At 53.7% G+C, this 17,703-nt stretch overlaps 1 protein-coding gene across 1 annotated transcript; it reads left to right on the top strand.

Annotated features, from left to right (window-relative positions):
* The first annotated feature begins 1,035 nt into the window (after positions 1-1,035).
* Scly (selenocysteine lyase) lies at positions 1,036-16,877 on the top strand. The gene is made up of 12 exons (XM_090355144.1): positions 1,036-1,185; positions 1,813-1,925; positions 3,622-3,722; positions 6,379-6,556; positions 8,506-8,633; positions 8,745-8,909; positions 9,820-9,926; positions 11,850-11,886; positions 13,405-13,488; positions 13,860-13,959; positions 15,156-15,231; positions 15,889-16,877. The coding sequence occupies exons 1-12, from the start codon at positions 1,097-1,099 to the stop codon at positions 16,040-16,042; spliced, it is 1,332 nt and encodes a 443-aa protein (XP_090211270.1). The 5' UTR covers positions 1,036-1,096; the 3' UTR covers positions 16,043-16,877.
* The last annotated feature ends 826 nt before the right edge of the window (positions 16,878-17,703 follow it).

Here is a 17,703-nt window from a genome sequence, read left to right on the forward strand (position 1 = left end):
TAGAGAGCTAGCTTTGAGAAGCTCAAGTGCAGTGCCCAGGCCCTGAGTTCCAGACCTAGCACTGACAAAGGTCTTCGGTGTTCATGCACCAAACTACAGGAAGTAACAACGGCCGACTCAGGAGAGACTGACAGCAGACCCACTTGTCCCAGGGAGCGGAGAGTGGTTTCCCTTATTCTTCACAGTTCTCAGTGAGTTGGCCCTTCGGTCTGTGCATTAAGTGCACAGCTGTGCCTGTTGCAGGTTTTAGGAGACAGACTTCATAGAGTGTCTTGGGTTCGTGTGGAGGTTTTGCAGTAGTTAACTGTACCTTACCTGCACACATGAACAAGCTCCTCGCTGTTGTGTTTGCAGTGCTACATGCGTTACAGCCAGGCCACCACGGCTTGTCACCGACACCCAAGTCCTTGCTCGCCATCCGAGTTCTTGGTCTTCGCCTTCGGGGTTCTGGCAGATGCTGGCACAGCGCCACCATACCGAGCAAAGCCGGAGTTTCGACCTTCCGTGATTACAAAATGTACTCATACATGTGTGCACACATGTGCGCCTTTACTCCTGCGCTGTCCAGATCTGGATCCAGGGCCGCCTGCGATGAACGCGGGTCGCTCCCCCCCATCCTGGGTTCTTGTGTAATAACCGGCTCTCTCGGGGCGTGTGGTTCTCCGCCGCCGCGCTCCCTGTCTGTCCGCTTACCTTCGGTTGGTGGCTCGGCCATCTCACTGCGTGCAGACGGCAGGCGCCGCGAGCCGGGCCGTCTGCAGAGCTGAATGGAGGGATGCCGGCCGGCTGCCCCGGTGAGCGTGTGCGGGGCCCGCGGGCTGCAGCCGCGGCCGGGGTTGGGAGGGCCCGGCCGGCTCCGGACGGCGGCGCGGCCCGCGGACGGTGACAGGCGGACTCCGCCCCCGCGCCACCTGACCCCGCGCAGCCAATCGCGTCTCCCGGCCCCTCTGGGGCTCGCGGATTGGCCGAGGCGCACAGGGCAGCCAATCCGGACGCGCTCCGGGCTCGCGGCTCCGCCCCCCCCGCCGGCGAAGCCCCGGCGGGTACGGGGCGGCGGGTCGCCGGAGTCCCGCCGCGGGGTCCAGCTCGGGCCGGGATGGACGCGGCCGCTGCGCCGAGGAGGGCTGCGCGGGGCCGCGCCGGGAGCCAGCCGGGCGGCCGCCCGGAGAAGAGCCCGCCCGAGAGGTAACGCCGGCGGGCGGAGGGCAGGCAGCGAGGCCCCGGGCTTCCTCTGCCGCCCGGTGAACGACGCCCCAGCCGGCTGGCAGCCGCGGAGCTGGGCCGGCCCGGCGCGCCGCCGCGGGTGCTCTGCTGGGGCCTGTGCGGCGGAGGGAGGGAAGCGGAGGGGCCGGGGCAGGTGGTCCTCCGCAGAGGAGAGCCGCGCGCCGGCCCTCACCCAGCCCTAGACCGGGAGCGAGCACTCCGGGCTCTGCGCCGGTTCTGGTCTGTGCCGCCGCCGCCAGACTTCCAGACCTGCCTCGGGGACGGGGGGAGGCGAGGGGGACCCAGAGGCCGCCCGCCCTGCGGGCCGTCCGCAGACTCCTCCCATCGGCGCCCCGCGGGAGTTGAGGGATCCAGGCCCTCCGACCTTTGCTCCTGCCTGGGCTGGAGGAAGGGGTGGCCAGAAAGAAAGAGGAGAAAGAGGAACAGTGGAGCCCATGGGTGCTGGGCAGCCTCGGTTGGAGGAACTGGCAGGTGCTGGGTTATTGGGGCCGGGGAGGGCCGGGGCGCACTGCCCGCTCTGGCCTCTTGTGAGGCGCCCACCTACCAGTTGCCTCGCCTTAATAGGGCGCTTCTCTTCCTTCCCCTCAGGAAGGTTTACATGGACTATAATGCCACCACCCCCCTGGAGCCCGAAGTCATCCAGGCTGTGACAGAGGCCATGCAGGAAGCCTGGGGGAACCCCAGCAGCCCGTACATAGCCGGTGGGTCGGGAGGAAGCCGCGTGTCCCTGGGGCAGAGGCTGGCTGCCCCAGGAACCCAGGTTCTCCCCCGTTGTCTTGCATCCTTTTCTCTGAGAAGTTTCTGGGCAGTAGTCTCGTTGCTATAATCTCTAAGCTGTAATTAAAGCTCTGTCTTCAACGAGCTGTCCCACTTCCCTTCCCCAGTTGAGAAAGGTCACTCATCAAGAGTTGTTTGTAGGCCAGGGTCTGTAGCTCAGGCCTGTAATCCTAGCTACTCTGGAGGCTGAGATCTGAAGATCACTGTTTGAAGCCCAAGCAGGAAAGTCTGTGAGACTCCTATCTCCAGTTAACCGCCAGAAAACCGGAAGTGGCTCTGTGGCTCAAAGAGGTAGTGTTAGCCTTGAGTGAAAGAGTGAAAAAGCTAAGGGACAGCACCTAGGCCCTGAGTTCAGGCTGCTAACAAAAAGAAAGAAAAAGTTGTTTGTACATCCAGGACCTCTTTAAATTTTCACATATTTGGAATCATTGATCCTCACATATATGGCTTTATGTCAGTAGGGTCACTGATAGAATCCTGAATCCTGGCCTATTAACAGGGAGGGAGGGAGGGAAGGAAGAAGGGGGGGAGGAAGGAAGGAAAAGTTACTTTTAGATTTATCAATTCTAATGACCAATGTCCTTATTTCTTTTTGGTTTATCCTTGTACTGTAGAGCTTTAAGCTGGAGATAAGGAAAAGCAAATCATGTCAATAGTTAGGTGTCTGTTTACATTATTTGTCAGATAGCCTTGCAGGCTGGAGCCTTACCTTTCCTATTTAAATGTTAATTGGGAATAATTAGATTAACCATGTCAGCTGTGCCTTATGGAGAACTAAAATGCCTATTGACCGGTTCTATGATTTATATGGGTACAACCTGACAGGATTTCATGGCTTTTTGTGGCTGGCCCAAATGGGTTCTGGGATTTTCTTACTGTAGCAGCATCCCCCATGCAATGGGAAATTTAGGGAGCTCATACCCTGTACTGTCACTGGTGACTGGGGACACAGGACCAAGTGAAGGAACTGGGCTGGCAGTGAGTCAGCCAGACCCACAGTGCCTCTGGGAGAGGATAAGGAACTTCTCCCGCACTACTGTTAGGTTAGTGCAGGGCAGTCTGTAGCACCCTCCTGGAATTTCTGCACTCTCCTGAGCTCCTCTCTGGAGTCTGGGAACCAATTATTTATACCTCAGCCTTTCATAGTTCTATTTTGGTGATGTTTTGCAGTGTATTTGGGGGATAGTTAAAGAACAGCAGAGACTACTGGTCTTTGTCTACGAATAGTCAGTGAGGTTTCTTTCTGTCCCTGGGGCTGGCTGTTTCCCTCTGGGCAGTGGCTGGGACTTGCCCCCCACTCCCTGTCCCCACTCCTGGCACAGACCCTTCTTCCATGCTCCTGGGAAACGCAGTGCCACCCTGCACATCCTGGCTTCCTGTGGGAAACGTCCTCTCCCCCAGCACCCCAGAGGAAAGCCTCATCCCAGGGGCTTGGTGGGGGGAGCTGGCTCTCACTGAGGTCATGACTAGTGTCCCCTTAGGCAAGGTGTGTGGAGGGTGGATTTTATGTTCCCACAGGGGGGACCTGGCACCCTGCCCTTCACCCTGGCCTGAGCATGCGCCATTCTGTGTTGCTGGGACTTGGGAAGCAGTGCTTATGAGCCTCTTTGGTCTCTCAAGGAAGGAAAGCCAAGGACATCATAAATGGGGCCCGCGAGGCCCTGGCGAGCATGATCGGAGGCAAATCCCAGGACCTCGTCTTCACCTCTGGTGGAACTGAGGTACAGTTCCGTGGTACTGGTTTCTTTTTTTTAATGGAAAGAACAATGCTTGGTTTACTATACTGCAGATTATCACCTTAATACACTTAACACTTAGCCTATGAGAAGATTTTTGTGGCATAGCTGTGCATAGAGTGTCCTGCTTTGCTCATATTCCCTGAGAATCACTCCTTGAATTTGAACTAAGGGGTCCCCAACACTGGCCTGAAGTGGGCCCCCTGCCGCCCCCACAAACATTTGAACATTCTGAGGCAAAGCTAGGATTCCATAGCTCACTACAGCTTGGTGCAGCTTGTTACAGTTTGTTACAGCTTACTGTAGCTTGCTAGTTTGTTATAGCTTACTCTGGCTTGTTACAGTTTGCTACAATTTGTCTGTGCTTGCTACAGTTTGTTACAACTTATAGCAGTTTGTTTAATTTTTTAGCTGCACTAGATTTTTTTTTTTCTTTGGTTTGGTTGTCGGGCTTGAACTCTGGGCCTGGACTCTGTCCCTGAACTCTTCAGTTCAAGGCTACCGACCTACCCCTTGAGCCACAATGTCACTTCTCATTTTCTGGTGATTAATTGGAGAGTAGAGTCTCAGGTCTTTTTTGGCATGGGCTGGCTTTGAACCTTGATCCTCAGATCTCAGCCTCCTGAGTAGTTAGGATTCAGGCCTGAGCCACAATGCCTGGCTGTAGTACTGGATTTTTGGCAAGCATGTATCACCACCTGTTAAGGTTGAGATGATCTCAGAAATTTTCTTCTCTGGGCTGGCCTTGAATCTCCACCCTCCTGCTCTCTACCTCCCAAGGAGCTAGAATAATGAAGCTGCCAGTACGCTAAGCCATGCTGCTAGTGTTGAGTCATAGCAAAGCTGGTAGATAGAAAAAAAAATATTCACACCTATAATCCTAGCTACTTAGGAAGCTGAGATCTGAGGATCAAGGTTCAAAGCCAGCCTGGGCACAAAAGGACCTGAGACTCTTATCTCCGGTTAACCACTAGAAAACAGGAAGTGGGGCTTGGCTCCTGGGTAGGATGGTAGCCTTGAGCTGAAGAGCTCAGGGACAGTGCCAAGGCCTAGGGATAGGGTGACAGCCTTGAGCTGTAGAGCTCTGGGACAGCATACAGGCCGAGTTCAAGCCCCATGACCCACAAAAAAAAAAAAATTACAAGCCAGCAATAAACAGGTAAATAGGTATTTGCTAGAATATCATAAATATCAAGTGCTTAGGAAATAAATCTAGTAAAGAGGAATTTAGAAGACGTCACACAAAGAAAGTGAGAAACACCCCCCGAGAGTGCTGGAGGCAGTCCTGAACTCTGGCACAACAGGGGGTTCTGGGAGCACTTCATTCTTTGCACACTCACTGCCAATTCAGCTCAGCCTCGCCACTGCTCACACCTGCTCATGATTGAGCTGGGTGGTTTTCTGGCGGGGATACAGTCCATCAGAAGCAGCACGTTCATCTGAGGTTTGCCATAAAGGAGGGTGAACATGTGTCCTGTTGCCCAGACCATGCCAGGAGTGCACCCTTGGGCACAAGGCTGGCAGGACCTCTAGCTCTTGAATTCTGTGGTAGGTCTCATGGCTGCTTTACATGATGGAGGGAAGGCAGCAGGACAGGAAGGATGTCCAGACCACACCAACCTCAAAGGAGACATCATGAGACTTCTGCCCCTGAAGTCCAGGGCCATCAGAGCAGAGGGTGGAAAGGAAAATATGTAACTATGAAGGTTTTGTTTTGCCAGTTCTGGGGCTTGAACTCAAGGCCTGGGCACTGTCCTTGAGCTTTCTCTAAGGCTAGAGTTTTACCGCATGAGCCACAGTACCACTTCCGGCTTTTTCTAGGTATGTGGTACTGAGGAGTCAAACCCAGGTCTTCCTGCCTGCTAAGCAAGCACTCTACCACTAGGCCACACTCCCAGCCCCCAGTATGAAGTGTTCATAGATGTATAAATAGATGAATATCAGCCCATTCACCGCATTGTGAGGTAGAAAGCCATGGACTGTTCAGTCAGTCACACTCAGAAGACGACCTTGAAGGAAAATGCTCTCACGGGGTGGAGACAGGTGGAGTGGGGATTTGATGCCAGCCAGGAGGAGCCGGGCTCAGCAGAAGACATTGAAATCTTTGGAGTCAGAACAAGCTTCAGTACATCTGGGAATGTGTTGAAAACCATGGTACCCAGATGACCAAAGGCACAGGCAGCTCACTCACAGGCAGATGGTCGGCGTGTCAGGTGCCGGGCCGATGCCTGGCATCCTAGCTACTCAGAAGGCGGAGAGCTCGGGCTCACGTTTTGAAGCTAGTCCAGGCAGGGAAGTCTGTAAGACCCTTATTAACCAGCAAAAAGCTAGAGGTAGAGGTACAGCTCAAGTTGTACAACACCAACATTGAATGAAAAATAAAGCATTAGGCCCTAAGTTTGAACCCCAATACCAGCACAAAGTAAAAGAAAAATGGGCCAGCAACCTTGTTCTCAGCCGTCAGTGATGGGGAGAGATTGTGCCAGGCACTCAGGACATGGCTGGCTCAGAGGCTCAGCTCAGGGTATGAGCTCCTAGGCTGCTTGGCTCCTTCCATGTGGCCACGAAGGGAAGTGAGCAGGGGGGCTGGGGGTTGTTCCCCTCATCCTCCTGTAAGCCTCTCTCTGCTGTGTGTCTGCAGTCCAATAACTTAGTGATCCAGTCTGTGGTGAGACACTTCCACGAAAGCCAGACCTCTGTAGGGGACCTGGAGCCATCCGTCCCTGCTGAGGGGGCCACGCCCCACATCATCACCTGCACGGTGGAACACGACTCCATCCGCCTGCCCCTGGAGCACCTGGTGGACAAGCAAGAGGCAGGTCAGTGAGCGCAGCCCAGTGTGGACTCGGGCCTGGGCCCGACCACGCTGCACTGTGTGTATGGACCACAGTTCACTGACCTCTGGTCATCTGATGGACTTTGGGTTGCTTCCATTTGGGCTGTTGTGAATACCGCCACTCAGTAAACACTGTCATGAACACAGCTATGTACAAGTTTGTGCAGGGACATTTAGTTTCTGTTGGGTTTGTTCCCAGGAGTGGGAGTGCCACTCAGACACTGTGTGCAGCCTCTGCCTGTGATTCTAAATCCGCAGCCATGTTTTCCATTCCTGCCAGTTGCATGTGGGGCTCTGCTTCTGCATCCTGACTGGAGTCTCCTGTGGCTCACGTTGGTGACATCCCAATGGCTTCTGCTGTCAAATGTCTTTCATGTATTCATTACCCATCTGTGTGAATCTTTGTGGAAGTATCTTGACATCCCTGCCTTTTTGTTTTTATTTCATAATGATTGGACCCCAGGCCTCAAGCCTGCTAGCTAGGCAAGCACTCCACCGAGACCGCTCTCTCATTTCTTGCCCACGTTTCACTGGGTTACTCACCTTTTAGGAGTTGTAAGAATGTATGTGAGGCTTGACACATGTCCCTCAGCAAGTGTGATGTGCACATGTCTCTCCCACTTGTGGGATTTTTTTTTCTTTTTCTTTTTTTTTGATGGTATCCTTTGAAGAATGAAAGTTGTTTTGTTTTTGTGGGTCATTGGGCTTGAATTTGGCCTGGGCACTGTCCCTGAGCTCTTCAGCTCAAGGCTACTGTGCTACCCTTGAGCTTCCCATTTTCTAGAGGTTAATTGGAGATAAGAGTCTCAGGTCCTTTTTGTGCCCAGGCTGGCTTTGAACCTTGATCCTCAGATCTCAACTTCCTGAGTTCAAGTCCCATGACCGACCTCCCCCCAAACAATCTTTCTTTACTGCTTTTTTCCTTTTGTTGTTTTAAGGCATGATCTTGCTAGGTGGCCCAGGCTGGATTTGAACTCACAGTCCTGCCTTAGCCTCCTTAGCACTAAGCTAGGATTCCGGAATACACAGCACACCTGATTGTTTATGACTTTCAGCATGGTTGCAAGCATTTCCTTTCTGCCTTCTGCTGCCTGCCTTCCACGCTTTGCTGTTTCTTGTCAGTTTTTCTGAAAACTGCATTTTAGATCACCTGTTAAAACATCTGCTTTGAGAGTTGTTGCTGAGCTGGTTATCAGCAGCTCATACCTATAATCCTGGCTACTCAGGAGGCTGAGAGATGAGGATCGTGGCTTGAAGCCAGCCTGGGCAAAACTTATTTCCATTTAACTACCAAAAGGCCTGATGTGAAGCTGTGGTTCTGTTGGTGGAGCTGTAGCCTTGGGCAAAGAGCTCAGGGACAGTGCCAAGGCTCTGAAATTAAGCACCGGACTGTTCCTGATGCTGGCTGTTTTGGGTCCTCTGCTGGGGAGGCATCTGATTCCACCTCTCAGCTCATCCTAAGCTGGCAGAGCTGCCAACGAGCAGGGCTGCATTGCCCGGCCCTCATCCTGACATCTTTGTTAACAGCCTGCCTGCCAACTGCTGGCACTGCACTAGTGTCACTGCGTGTAGGCCTGTTGCTTTAGTTGTTGGTTTAGTTCGGGCTGTGGTGGCAGTGGGATTTGAACTCTCTTCTTGCTCTGCTTGTTTTGGCAGTGCTCTCAGACCATCTTCTCCACAGGATAAGCCAACTAAATCTGGGGCTCTGGGCAGTGTTTTGTTTAAGTATTTGGAGTTATTCCGGCCGTGGGCCCCCAGAGGGATTGTAGGTGGCGCCAAATCACTCTGTTTTGAGAACAGCCTTGGGCCACAGGGCTCCATGGCGGATGGTAGCTTTTGTTCCTTCTTCATTATGTTCTGAACTCTGGCACCGCATTGTCGGTGTACTTGTGGAGCTCTTACGTGAAGTTAATCTCTGGTTTTGTTTTTCAGAGGTGACCTTCGTCCCGGTGTCCACCGTGAGCGGGCAGGCGGAGGTGGAGGACGTCCTGGCGGCGGTGCGCCCTGCCACGTGCCTCGTGACCATCATGCTGGCCAACAACGAGACGGGTGTCATCATGGTGCGCGGGCCCCTCTCAGGAAACCCAGGGAGGAGCCCCCTAGGCCGTGGTGTTTCCTTCCGTTTTTACCACCCAAGCCACTGAGCGAGCTCTCTCTTCTCTCCACCTCAGCCTGTCCCTGAGATCAGCCAGCGCATCAAAGTGCTGAACCAGAGGCGGGCAGCCTGTGGTCTGCCTCGTGTTCTCGTGCACACGGACGCCGCGCAGGCGTTGGGGAAGAGGCGCGTGGACGTGGAGGACCTGGGCGTGGACTTCCTGACGATCGTGGGCCACAAGGTGGGTGTGCAGAGGCCGCCTTCCTCCTGCAGTGGTGCCAGGTGGGGCACTGGAGAGCTGAGCCTTGAGCGCTGCTGGGCCTTCTCGCAAGGCCCAGGGACACTGCTGAGCCACTCGTGGGATGGGCCCTTGGGAGCTCTGAGGTGGAGGGACATTGCAGAGGGGCGCCATGTGACAAGTGCCCTGAGGGGCAACCCAGAGCCCGAGGCTCTGGGCGGCTGCGAGGCCAGTGGGTTCACAGGCAGCCAGTGCCATCCGCAGGGATCTCGTCAGCCCACACCACGCCTGAAGTCCTGTTGTCTCTAACAGTTAAAATGTGCTGCTCAGGGCAGCCTCCGGCTTCAGCATCTCTCATCTCTGAATGGAGTACAGGCAAACAGAGACCCTCCAAAGCACTGGTCTTTCCCTCAGCTGACAAGGTGCTGGCACAATAAGTTCTCTGTTTTGGCAGCCCTGGGGGTTGAACATGTGGCTTTACACATGTTAGTCACGTGCTGTATCACCTGAGCCAGGCCTGGAGCTTCCGGTGAATCAAGTGCTATCCTTGGCTGGCTCCCGCAACACTGCCTGGGGCTCCTGACACCTTTCCCTTGTATCCCTTGGAGACATAGAATGGAAGCAAGAGCCCTTGGTGCGCTCTTGTTCTAACTTGCACAAATCAATCCTCTTGCCTCACGTGGAAGTGCTCTGCCCACCACGAGGAGAATGAGCACCCTGCACCTTCCCTGCCTCAGGCTGGGCTCTGCCTGCGCCGAGGCTCTGAGACCCCAGCCCATCAGGAGCTGCATGGACCCTCAGCAGAGGCCGCAGGAACCTGAGGACTGTGCACGCAGCACTTCTCAGTGCTTAGCACAACAGTAAGTAGGTCCTCACCATGGACAGTGAATAAACGGCTGACTTTTCCTTCCAGTTCTATGGCCCCAGGATTGGCGCACTTTACGTACGAGGGCTCGGTAAACTCACCCCCCTGCACCCCATGCTGTTTGGAGGTGGACAAGAGCGGAATTTCAGGCCAGGGTAAGGTAGACATTTAACCACGTCTCTGACCTATGGCCGTGCGGCTGCTGTAGAACCATGATGGTGGCTGTCTCTGTCCCTGGGAAGCCCGAGACCAGCTCTTCATCAGAACAGGAATGCCACCCAGAACCCCAGAGCTGCAGTCTCTTGGGAGCAATCCAGAGCATATGAACATAAACAGAAAAAGACAGAAGTGGCACTGTGGCTCAGTGGTAGAGTGCTAGCCTTGAGCAAAAAGAGGGACAATACCCAAGCCCTGATTTCAAGCCTGTGGCAAAGGAAGGAAGGAAGGAAGGAAGGAAGGAAGGAAGGAAGGAAGGAAGGAAGGAAGGGAAAAAGAAGGAAAAAAAGACTTTACCACATTTAGCAGGAAATAACCATGGAGTCAGGAAAACTAGGATAACCTAAAGACATACATCCCAAGCATGTAATTGAACTTCTAAACATGAAAGCCAAAAAAAAAGAAAAAGAAAATCAGCTTGAAAGCCACGAAGAAATGCACACCTTTTTGAATGTCTGTGAACATCTTATCAGAAGCCATGGAGACCTGAAGAAAGTCGCATAAAACGTTGAAGGTGCTCAAAGAAAATGCACTGCAGAACTCCACTCTCAGTAGTGTCCTTCCTCTGAAAGACGTTGTCAGATAAAGAAGAACAGAGAGAAGTTATCACCAAATACAACATTCAGTCCTTCTCCTCTTGAGTTTTGAATTCTGTTTGATGGCTTAAGCAATAGTTGTAACAATTTTGGATATGGTTGTAAATATTTGTGAAGGTATTTAGGATAATGGTATGACTAAAGTAAAGCTTCAGAAAAGTAAATAACATTTCTCCACTTCATTTGAAGCAGAGAATACAATTACAGCAATAGACTGTTGAAAGCATTCATATTAGATCATAGAGCTGAAAATGTTGCAAAGAGATATACATGAAATCTTCATATAAAAGTCAAATTCTGCAAAATGTTCAGTTTCCCTCAGAAACACAATAAAGAGAAAGTAAATGAAAGGACTCAATGGAAGGGACTGGGCATGTGGAGTGAGAGAAGCACAAAGCCAGACACCCGTCACCACTCCATTTAGATTAAACAAAGGTGCAGGCCCAGGCTCCAGATGGTAATTATGTGTGTGTAAGTAGACTCTTTACCACCAGAGCCTCACCCCAGTCCTGTGAACATTTGAATACGCCAGTTAGAAGAATGTTAAAGAAGAGAAGAAGACAGAAATTAAAGCCTGCAAACCAAGGCTTTATAAAAAGAAGAGCAGGTAAATGCTCATCTGCAGCTGGAGACTTTACCACCCCTCTCTCAGCCATGGTTTGATCAGCTAGACAGAAAACCAGGGACCTGCATACAGGTCTAGCCTACAATAAAAATACTCATGTATAAGTACCCTGACACAGAAATCCTCCTTCCTGTGTTACATCAGGGCCTGAAGGGCAGTGGTTGGAATGGGACCAAGAGGCATGCAGAAGGAGACAGGCTTTCTCCAGGTGCTTTGTGCTTGCCTAGCATGCACAAAGACCCAGGTTCAATTCTTTGGTACCACATACATAGAAAAGAGCCAGAAGTGGTGCTGATGCTCAAGTGGTAGAGCTCTAGCCTTGAGAAAGTCCAAGGACAGTGCTCAGGGCCAGAGCTCAAGCCCAGGACTGGCCAAAAAAATAAATAAATAAAAATAAAAGGGGCAGATAAGGTTGTCACTATGTCCAATCTGTGACAGTGCACTGTCTGTGATGAGTTGTGTGGCCTGTCCCTGGGCTGGAACAAAGAGGAAATAAATGGTGGCTGAAGGGCTGCAGCTGCCGTGGAAGGCCATGAAGCATGTATTTAGAGCTTGGAAATTGTACTTGAATGCCGACTTCCATGGGGGCTCCTCCCGTGTATCTGTTCCCCAGCAGTTCACTCTGTCCCTGTTTCCTGCAGGACAGAGAACACGCCCATGATTGCAGGCCTCGGGAAGGTAAGCCCTGAAGCCTGGGTAAGTGACACTTGCCTCAGGAACTCCGCTTAGATTAAAGCCTCAAGGCTGTATTCAGTCCTTGCTTTGGTGTGTGTGTATTCCTAAGCCAGAGCCTGAACTCGGGCGCCATCCTTGAGCTCTTGTGTTTACGACTAGCTCTCTACCACCTCAGCCAGAGCTCCACTTCCAGCTTTTTGGATATTCACTGAAGATAAGAGTCTCCTGGACTTTCCTGTCTGGGCTAGCTTTGAACCTGAGTCCTCATAGCTTAGCCCCTTGAGTAGCTAGGGTTACAAAGGCACCAGTGCCTGTATTCCATTTAGAGGGAAGAAGTGCCCATGACGTCAGCTGGGGCCGTCAGGTACCCACAGGTGTGCTTGCTCCCACAGGCCGGGAGGAGTGGTTGGGACCTGTGAGACACAGGGCTGTCATGCCACTTGCAGGCCTTTGGGGGACCTGGGCTCCTTGGAGGTTGCATGCATTAGGTTTGTGGCAGGAAGGGGCGCCAGCAACACCAGAACTACTGGGGCTGCGTCCTCACTGCACAGGGCTTCTGTCCACATGGCTTTTTCCCTCAGACTTTTGAGGTGTGTGCTTCACCCCTCTGCCTCTCTGCTCCTCTTCATTTGGCTTCTCAGGTCCACAAGTAAGGGGATGTGGCCCTCCCTGCCTCAGTGCCCCAGGATGGAAGAAAGCAGTTAGGAAGTAGGAAAGAATGCATTGTAGTTTAGAATATTCAAAATCACATTATTTTTTCTGTGGCTCTGGGGATTGGACCCAGAGCCCAGGGCATGCCAGGAAAGCCCGGTCCCATGGGGCTGCAGGCCCAGCCCTAGGCCCATTCTGTCACCAAGGCTGCATACTGGAGTGTAACCTAAGCAGGAGGCCAGCTCCCCGCATAATAAGCTAGATGGTGAAGCAGGCCTGAGGTCCACAGGCTCCATGTCCCGGGGTGCTACCCTGGTTCCAGACTTCACTCACCATGTCCCAGGGTCACACCACTCCAAGGAGCGTGCCGCCTGCAAGACAAGAAGTGTGGGAAGCATGGTGCAGTGGCTCAGGCCTGTCATCCTAGCTACTCAGGAGGCTAAGATCTGAGGATCAGGGTTCAAAGCCAGCCCAGACACTAAAGACCCTGAGACTCTTACGTCCAATTAACCACTAGAAAACCAGAAGTGGTGCTGTGGCTCAAGGGGTAGGGTGGTAGCCTTGAGCTGAAGAGCTCAGGGACAGCACCTAGGCCGAAGTTCAAGCCCCATGACCAACCAAAAAAAAAAAAAAAGTGTGGGGGCAGCTCCAAGTATAGCCCTTAGTTTTCCCCCCTCAGGAATAAGCGTCCCCTAGGTCCCCTGGGGCCATGTGCCATCAGGAGAGGCCTAATAGCAAACCCCTGCCACACATTGAAAGCCACTGATGCCCCTCAGAGGGTGAGTGGTGGCCAGGAAGAGCCAGCGGGCCACTGGAGCTACCCTGCCACAGTGCAGGGCTTCCTGCAGTGTTTTGTCCCTGTGTCCCCAGGCCGCTGAGCTGGTGACCGAGCACTGTGAGGCTTACGAGGCCCACATGAGGGACATCCGGGACTACCTGGAGGAAAGGTTGCAGGTGAGTGCAGGCTCCACCCAGCAGGGAAACTGAATGAAGCTGGCCAGGATAGGAAGACGTGAGGAAAGGAGGGATGGGGCAATAGGAAGGAGTTGGGTCAGAAGTCTCCAGAAGGGACTAGAGAAAGCATGCCATGGCTTCATGTCCATGAGGACACATTCCAGAGCTGAGACATTTAATGGGTGTAGGCAAGGTTGAGGACACAGACTTTTTCTATGCCTACCACCTGAGCTATTATAGGCAGATGCTCATTGATAGGTAAATGTTTTCGTATTTAAATTGTTCCCCAGAGATTGTCTAGAGTTGAGTTGCAGGACCAGATCAGCTATCTTTGAAGCTATCATAAAATACTTTGTTGTTTAATTTTTCAGGCAGAATTTGGTCAGAGAGTCCATTTGAACAGCCGGTTTCCAGGGACAGAGCGACTTCCCAACACCTGCAACTTTTCCATCCAGGGACCCCAGTTCCAAGGTGACTGCCTTGCTGTCTGTTCTGCTCTCTGTGGCACATGGTTTGATTCATGGATTTGTATCTGAACCCGTCACTGTCCAGAGCATAGTGCACAATGCTGCTCGTGTTGTTAGCCAGGGGTGTGTCAGGTGACCGGTCGGCAGGCCCCGGTGCTGAGTGCAGGCCACAGCTCACATGGTTCTGGTCCTTGGCAGCATGTTGGTGGATCTGTGTCTCCCAGATGCCGGACCTCACCAGGCGTTAACTGTTAGAAAAGGAAAGAAATCAGCCCAAGTTTAAATGAGTCTATCTGATTTTGTTTATATATTTTTCCAGTCCTGGGCCTTGAACTCAGGGCCTGAGCACTGTCCTTGGACTTTCTCAAGGCTTTACCACTTGAGCCATAGCTTCACTTCTAGCTTTTTCTATGTATATCGTACCGAGGAATCAAACCTGGCTCCTCGTGCATGCTAGGCAAGCACTCTACCACTAGGCCAAACTCCCGTCCCCATAACTGAATACTCTTATGAATGGGGGGAAGTAGAAACTGGCTAAGAATGCCTGTGAGTGTCCTGGGCTCCTGGGAAACCCACCCCAGGACCTGTGAAACGGCCCTGATTCTCTGGAGCACGGTGCCTTGGCCTACAAAGTCTCATTGGTCACACCATCGTTGGATGGTTTTTGGCTTCTTACAAGAGACAAACACACTGGGCTGAGATCTGTTCTTGCTGGCCTGGAAGAGCAGGGCCTGCCCATCTCCTGGACAGATGGCCTGTTACGGAGAGTCATCTGCCATCTGCCCTTTTGTGACCTCTGGTGACCATGTTTGTTTAAGCACAACAGAGTCTATCGCAACAACGAGCGGTGTTTAGGAAGTTAATCTCTGTGTGAAAGCAGAGGGCAGTGCCCTGGAATGAAGAGGGTTCCTTAGCCTGACGTAGAAAACGGGCGCAGATGTCAATACAATCAGGGCTGCAAACCATTAAGTGAGACATTTGACGGGTTGCATAGAAAATCCATTTTGAGGCTGGTCCTGGGAGCAGAAGTGACAGCTTTTCAGCAGCCAGGGCTCGGGCTGAGCTCTGGTGTTGTGGGTGCCAAGCTCTGCCTAGCTGCACCCTCTGGGTGGCTGGAGGAGGGGAAGCAGGGTGGTGAAGAGTGGGGAGGAGTAGGGAGGAGAGGCAGGGAGGTAGCTCGGCTGCATTCTCTCATTGCAGGCTGCATGGTGCTCGCCCAGTGCAAGACGCTGCTGGCCAGTGTGGGGGCTTCGTGCCACTCCGACCAAGGGGACCAGTGAGTACACTGCCAGCTCTCAGAGGAGGCGGTGGGGCTGGGGCAGCAGGCATCAGGCCTGGTGCCATGGTGGAAGCAGACACAGACAAAGGACAGTGCTGGGCAGTGCTGGGGCCAGCAGCCAGTGGTCACCGACGCCCAGAGCTGGCAGAATTACGTGGTGCTGCCAGGGCCCAGCTCCTGGAGGAGTCTCCCCTCCTGCTGGCAAAGGAGACTGTGGGGAGGGCCGGCAAGGCCCGGAGCCCGGAATATACCCACCATGTCATCTTGAGTGTGGAGGGGGCTGGGGTGCACGTGAGGGGGAATGGTCACCAGTGGAGAGACACTCACCACGGCCACTCATGGGCGGACCAGATTCTCTGATGAGGAAACTGAGGCATGGAGTGGTCAGGCTGGTGGGCATAGGGCCTGGGGCTCAGCTGTGTAAGTGTGGCTGAGAGACCATCACCCAGGAGGGTCACAGGTCCGCAGCCCTGAGTGGAAGTGGGCTCAGCCCTCTGGCCGAGTCTCTGTCTTCCTGACACGGGAGGAGCAGCTCTGAGGGGTGGCAGGGGTTCACGCTGCCCCCACAGGAGGACCTGCCCAGAGGAGGAGGGGCCCAAGGCGCACAAAGGACAGCCCTTCCGCACTGCGGCTCACCCGTCCCTCACCCCGCAGGCCGTCCCCCGTGCTGCTGAGCTGTGGCATCCCCTTCGACGTGGCCAGGAACGCGCTCCGGCTCAGCGTGGGCCGCTCTACCACCAAGGCTGAGGTGGACCTGGTTGTGCAGGACCTGAAACAGGCTGTGGCCCAGCTGGAGGGCCAGACCTAGGGCCAGGAGCTGCCCTAGCCCTGGTGTCCACTCCGGGACATCCCTCGCCAGGGCCCCAGGCACCTCGCCTGTGCCTCTGGGAGGTGACCTGGGGCTGCGTGCTGGGCCTTTGTGTCCTCTTTCTCCTCTGGACACTGGCCCAGCTGCCTCACAGACCCAGGCACCAGCACCAACATAGGATTCTCGTCTCGTCAGTCGCTGCCAGAGGTCACTGGAAAGGAACCACTTTGGCCGGTCCACAGGCTCAGGCCCTCCTGGAGGGTGGAATTTTATCTAAGAGATAAAATCCAGATCTTCATAACTCATTGCCATGAATTTGCTGCTGTCATAAAATAGGAAACTTGGCTTTTGCTTGGCGCATGGGCCCTCCTCTCAGCCTTTCTCCCCTCCTGAGGTCAGTGGCACCTCCACTCTCTTCCCACGCCACGTGGCCAGCACTGCTGCCACTCCCGCCTCGTGGATCTGACTGCCTTCCAGATGGGGCTGGCAGACGTGCTGCTGGCTCGCTCCTCCTGCGGCCTCTTCTTGTTGCCTTCCGCCTGCCCAGCTGCTCCTTTTGCTCCGTTACCTGGGATTCCGTTTTGATGTGGTGGCCGCAGGCTGTGTCTGCGTGGCTCCTGGGCCACTCCTGAGATGGGAAATGAGATGCTCCCCCACCCAACCCACTTCATCTTACTGCAAAAGCACGATAGATGGATAGGTTGCTGATACTCACAGAAATGATTGTCAGGAAATAATCCTCGTAATATACACCCTTTAAGGTATACGAAGTAAGTGCGTGTTACTGAGGAAAGCAAATAGTTATCAGAAACTAAATAAACTAAAGATTTCCACATCTGCTTGTCTGTCTTGGGTTCTCCCTGGTGGTGGTGGTAGGCGTGGATGTCACACACCCACCTTCAGGCTGGGGTGTGTGTGTGACATCCGAGCCTGCTGGGGGGAGGGGGCTGAGCCTGTGTGGCACCCGCTGGCATAACGGTGGAAGAGTACTGGGCACCAGAGGAGACGCAGGGACGCAGTGGGACGCAGGGAGCCAAGAGAGCAGGGCTCCAGCAGCGAGGCCTGGAGGCCCCCCGGAGGCTGTGACCTGCTGTCCTGACTTCCCCAGCCAAGAGGGGAGAGGAGGCACTGTGACAATGGAGGCGATACACTGGATGAAACCACACAATGTGTCAACTAAGACTAAAAACAAGTTTTAAAGGACACTGAAGAGAGAAATCTGGGAAGATGCTGTGGTTGTCTAGAGGGCTCATGCCTCACCCCTCAGACTCACCTTGGGGGCCCCCTGTCCAGCAACCTCCTGGACACACCCAGAGTCAAGTTCGAGGACAGCCAAGAGCCAGAATCCAGATGTCTAGTCCCCAGGGGCAGGAGGCCTTCCCTGTATGTGATGCCAGCTAACATTTGACCCTTCCAGTACCAGTTGTTCCAGTCACACCATGAGTGGACCCAAAAAAACACCCTGCCCCACCTGAGAACTTGGTGCAGCTTGCCCCCCTTTGCAGATGACAGACGCTGCCAGGAAGAAGAGTGTGCAGTTAACGACGGCCAGGGCCAGCTGGCCTCTCATGAGCTGGCTGGTTCCTGCCTGCTGGCCTACCCGTGGGCTTTTCACAAGACTCGCCTCTTCCAGACTCCACTGCCTGGGCACCCAGCCCCCC

This window comes from Megascapheus bottae, chromosome 21 (assembly GCF_031878675.1).
Source record: "Megascapheus bottae isolate mThoBot1 chromosome 21, mThoBot2.hap1, whole genome shotgun sequence".
NCBI lineage: Eukaryota > Metazoa > Chordata > Mammalia > Rodentia > Geomyidae > Megascapheus > Megascapheus bottae.